Here is a 4,814-nt window from a genome sequence, read left to right as displayed (position 1 = left end):
CAACAACGATGACCACAAACAAACTGACTTGTGCCATTTTGCAGTTGTTCATGATGGCATGTGCACCTTCATTGAATTCAAGATGAGAAAAGAGTCCACATTTATTGCAAGCTTTGAAATTGCAAATGGAGAAGCTGACGGTCATGTATAGCATGGAGCCTACAAAGATAGGTGATGCCTAGAGACCATCCCTTCTCCCATACATACATCCAAAAGTGTTGCATGCATGCATGTATGTATGCATGTGTAAAGTGAAACAATAATCGCATTTGAATCTTATTCTTTAACGGCTGGCACTTGCCACACTGAACTATGAGTAAATGTACTTACAAAGGATAATTACAAACCCGATTAAACCATCCTTGCTTTTCTGTCCCGGCCATTTCATACTCGTTACAAAGTGTCGCAGAAGTCTCTATGACGTTCTGATAGGCAGCAGAATACCATGGTACACATAAACATCACTCAGGGAGCTATTCAAACATTTGCGAACTCACTCCTCTTACTCCTTTTTCATTATGTTCCGTTTTGCCAAAAAATCTAGTAGCTTTTGGTGGTTTGTTATACCACTCAGCTCTTGACACAATGAGTCCCTGCACAAAGCAGCAATCATGTCAAGATAAGCAGTTAAAAAAGGTGCCCTTGAGTCGTTCCTTGAAAATAGGAGTGGAACACAGAAATCGGTGCAAATCCAAGCATCCTTGTTGCTTACTAAAGCGCACAGAGGTGGCTGTGAGAAGTTTAATATGTAAACAGATACTTGAAATTATTGGCGCTTAAATGGCCTACCTGCTTTGAGCCCAAAGAAATTCACGAGAGATTAAGCTGGCAAGTGCTGCAAAACCCACTACTTGCAGGCCTCCAGCCACTGTATGTTCACACACCAGTTAATGCCAGAAATGAACGTGAAATTTTCCATCACACCAAGCAAGCTTTCCTGAAAACAAAGTATGCCCAGCCTTGCAGGTCTGAAATCAAATACAGCATATTTCTTTGAAATCCCAGGGGCATAAATCACATACCTCCGAGAAGAGACCCTACGGTACCGACTCCAATGGCTAAGGCTGGCACTGCAGCTTCAAGTGCTTTACTCCTATCCCGTTTGGAAACCTACAGAGAGCAACTCGCATGTAACCAGGTATGTGATATCACATTAACGCAGACACCGAACAACGACCAATCATTTTCAGTCATCAAAATTCACCAATAAAAATCTAACAAAACAATCCAATGATATTATCACCTTTCCAGAGGCCTCTGCTGCAGTTTCTGATAATGAAAAATCAGCCTCAAGGGCTGGCAAAAGGTTCCCAATATCACCTGAAGGCTGGGCTAGAATATTTCCATAACTTTGTGGTTTTGCTGAATTAGAACAACGAAAAGTAGTTTTAATGCACATGTTGCATCATTATGCAAAATTGCTACTTTGAAACATTAGAGCCAATTCAACCCATCTATCCCAGGGTAAACCCTTTCCTTCCTCTGTGAAACCGAGAATCCTTGGCCAAACCTTCATCATGAAAAATTTCACCCAATTCCTGTTCAAGCATTATGGTCTCCACAGTTTGATCAACACTATAGGATGAGTTCCGCGCACTTGCAGTATTGACAGGCAAAACTTCATCAAAAAATTCTCCATCTGCGACATTTAGATCATCTGTCAAGGTCACCAAACCATGGCCCCTCTGTTACATCAACACCGACATTCTGGCCCTTGAAGGAATTGAAATCCTCGACATCATCAGAGCCACTCAGCTTCTGTTGCAAGCTGGAGCTTCCAATGGTAACAGATTTAGTTTCTTTGGTAACAACTCCGTTAGAGATTAGGTCAAGGTCTGTTTCCCCCTCGAACTTAGGTATCTGGTCCACAGCTGCATTACCATGTACTGTATGCGAGGTTTCATGATTGGGATCAGTGTAACTCTCAGCTCTACCTAAAGAAGCAGCTCCAGTTCTCATTGCCGTGAGGACGATTTGAGAAGCTTTGATAGTTTCTTTGACAAGTTTCCGTCTGCCATTGATGGATGACCCGAGGGTATCATTGCCTTCTGTTAAGGTAAGTTTCGATCCGTCATCGCTGTTCTTTCTTCAGTTGCTCGGCCGTTTAGTGCTCGGGAAAAATGGAGGGGAGAGGTCGTCTGCACAAGGAGAGCGGCCTCCTCCTCCGCCATCGCCATGGCCAAGCTCTCCCGTCTCTCTGCAACGATTCGCCGAAACACAGTAACAGGCTCATGGGATCGCGCGATGCGCTGTTCACCCAGTCCACGATCTCTGCCATTGCTGCGCTCCGGCTGAGCTTCTACACGAGGCAGAGAGCCTCTTCTGCCTGTTTCACGTTTGGTCAGGGTTTCGGCGAGCCGCCTGCGCGAGAAGGGTAGTCTGCGTCGACCTCCTAGGGTTCTGCAACAGTTCAAATCGGAATTCGGATTAGCAAGCAGGTCAAAATGAGCGCAAACGAAAGAAAACAATGCGGGTTAAGGAGAACTTCTTAACAGACCGCAAGATGAAATGGTAGGCGATGCTCTCCAGTCATTTTTGAGGAGATGGAAAAGTACAGAATGAGCTTGCCGCAATTGTCTCGTAAGCTTCATAATCGTCAAAGTACAAATCCCTCAATACTACGTAGGAGTACCAATATTGTGAACAAATTTTGTACAACATATAGCTAGGGTTTTTCAGTTTTGTACAACATAAAGCTAGGTTTTTTTCGGTTTTTTCTCAGGTCATACGATGTGGCTATGCCCCAACACTAGGAGTACCAATATTGTGAACAAATTTTGTACAACATATAACTAGGGTTTTTTCGGTTTTACAAATTAAGAATGACAATATATTTCATTTTAAGAAGATATTTATACTTATTTTCCTTATGATTCGGTACAAAGTGATTGGAATACCCAAGATGTGAAATCTCCACAACCACCTTAAGGTTGTCTTTTCTTTGATAATTGAAACAAAAAATCTGCATGAAGAAAAAGTCAATTGCTTAGAGTGTGCTTAAGCCTTCTACCTATGTATATATATTATCTCCTCTCATAACACTTGTTTACATTTTGGGAAAGGCTTCTCTAACAATATTGGCATGATCATACTTTATTCATATACTTAATAAGCTAGATCGTTGTGTAAAAATCAATCATAACCATGTCATGAATTAGGGGTGTCATCCAAAAAAAATGTTTGGAAATAAGCATGTAAAGAGACCAATTTAAATACGAAGGCCATCCTGTATTGAGGCCTTAAAAGTTCTTGGGAGGATATTATAGGATGCTTTAAAGAGGCTTTTATGGTAAGCTTTATTTATGAACACAAAATCTTAGGAAAAAAGTATATTAATGGAGAAGAAAGCATGGTGGTTGAGAATTTCTAATACAATTTCATCTATCCAATGTGCAACAAAAATCATTTGTTTTAGTGATAGTAATGGCCATGTAACACACGAACACATGCTCCAAAATGCCCAACTAAAACATCTATCATGTGGCAGAGCTTTGTATTCATAATTAAATGTTTCTCATTGACGATACCTCATAAAATGCAACAACCTTAATTGAATTTTGAAGGCTGATTTGCAAATATTAGTGCTCACATTTGTGCAAATATGGAAACTTTATTTATGGAACCAAATTGTAGTATCCAATACTACTATGGAAAAAGAGGGAAACCAAGTGTTTCATGGTTTCTATCTATTTTTTCCCCTATTGGATGTTGGGAGTGCATATAAAGAATATGTTCTTTGTATGAAGAAAGAATATTTTTTTTTCTATAAGATGCTGCGAGAGATCTTCTTTATATGCTCTTTGTATGATATCCTCCTTTTTTTCCTCTATAATTTCTAGGAGTGACGAAGGGTAATTATTTTCTGGTAATTATGTACCTTTATGGTGCAAGAATTATAATACCACTCTGAGGAAACTGGCATTCTATGGTTTCTCTACTTTTATAACAAAGCTTAAAAATAAGAAAGAGATCACTGTCAACACAAGATTAGGTTGAATTTCCGTGGATGAGTGTGGCCTGTCGAACCACTCATCCATATTTATATGTATTAAAAGCTGCTTTTTAAAAAGACAAGTCCAAAAATAAAGCTTAGGAGTTTTTTAGTGTAAAAACTCTTCCAAAAATATAGCAAGCAACAATATCAAGTGGTGGGCCTACCAAAAGTATAAATACTAATTACTATGTACAAAGGTTTGAGGCCTTGGCCTTCCAAAAATATTAATGCCAAAATATGTAACCATAATAGGTGCTCACATGTCTTTCCAAATATGTTGTGGTCCAACAAATGTTTCACCACACAGTTAACAAATAATCTGCTCCACTCAATCATCACCTACATTTAAAATAATATTATATAGTGCACAAAGCCTATTAAACACACATATTAATCTTGACTAAATCATACCAGCACACACAACTGATTAAACACATTAATCCTCAAAAATGATATAAATATAAGGCACATCCAAAAATAAAATATCCCCAAAATATTCTCAATAAAATAATGGGTGTCTCCGTAGAGGTTATGACTAACGTTCCCTCTTGGTCGGGTTGCAATTGACCCCAATTGCATGGATGGTATAAGTGGATGAAATTTTGGTAAGAACGGAAGAACTTTTCTGGCATCCATTTAGCATCTTTAATAGAATGATTCTTGAAAGTCATAAGATACTTAACATAAGTGCTGCATGTGCGTGTAGTGATGCTGTCATGGTCAATGATAGACTCATGCACAAGATGCTATTCTTCATCTACTAGTTATAGGATGAGAAAGTAGAGGTCCTCTAAAAGGTCTCAAAATACTAATGTGAAAA

General features: G+C 39.1%; 1 protein-coding gene across 2 annotated transcripts; it reads right to left on the bottom strand.

Moving 5' to 3' along the window:
* Positions 1-247: 247 nt before the first annotated feature.
* On the bottom strand, positions 248-2,479 carry LOC147624905 (uncharacterized). 2 transcript variants are annotated; one of them, XM_086818148.1, is made up of 4 exons: positions 1,244-2,479; positions 1,023-1,110; positions 790-868; positions 248-593 (listed from the first exon to the last, which is right to left on the bottom strand). In XM_086818148.1, exons 1-4 carry the CDS (start codon positions 1,397-1,399, stop codon positions 503-505), a joined length of 414 nt encoding a protein of 137 aa, XP_086674274.1. In that variant the 5' UTR covers positions 1,400-2,479; the 3' UTR covers positions 248-502. The 2 variants fall into 2 exon arrangements, with proteins under 2 accessions (XP_086674274.1, XP_086674275.1); XM_086818149.1 differs by having other exon boundaries at positions 248-425.
* Between the last annotated feature and the right edge of the window lie 2,335 nt (positions 2,480-4,814).

Source organism: Cibotium barometz, chromosome 24 (genome assembly GCF_041138505.1).
Source record: "Cibotium barometz isolate CiBa-2024 chromosome 24, ASM4113850v1, whole genome shotgun sequence".
Classification (NCBI taxonomy): Eukaryota; Viridiplantae; Streptophyta; class Polypodiopsida; order Cyatheales; family Cibotiaceae; genus Cibotium; species Cibotium barometz.
The sequence above is the reverse complement of the archived record's forward strand: the minus strand, read 5'-3'. Positions and strand labels throughout refer to the sequence as shown.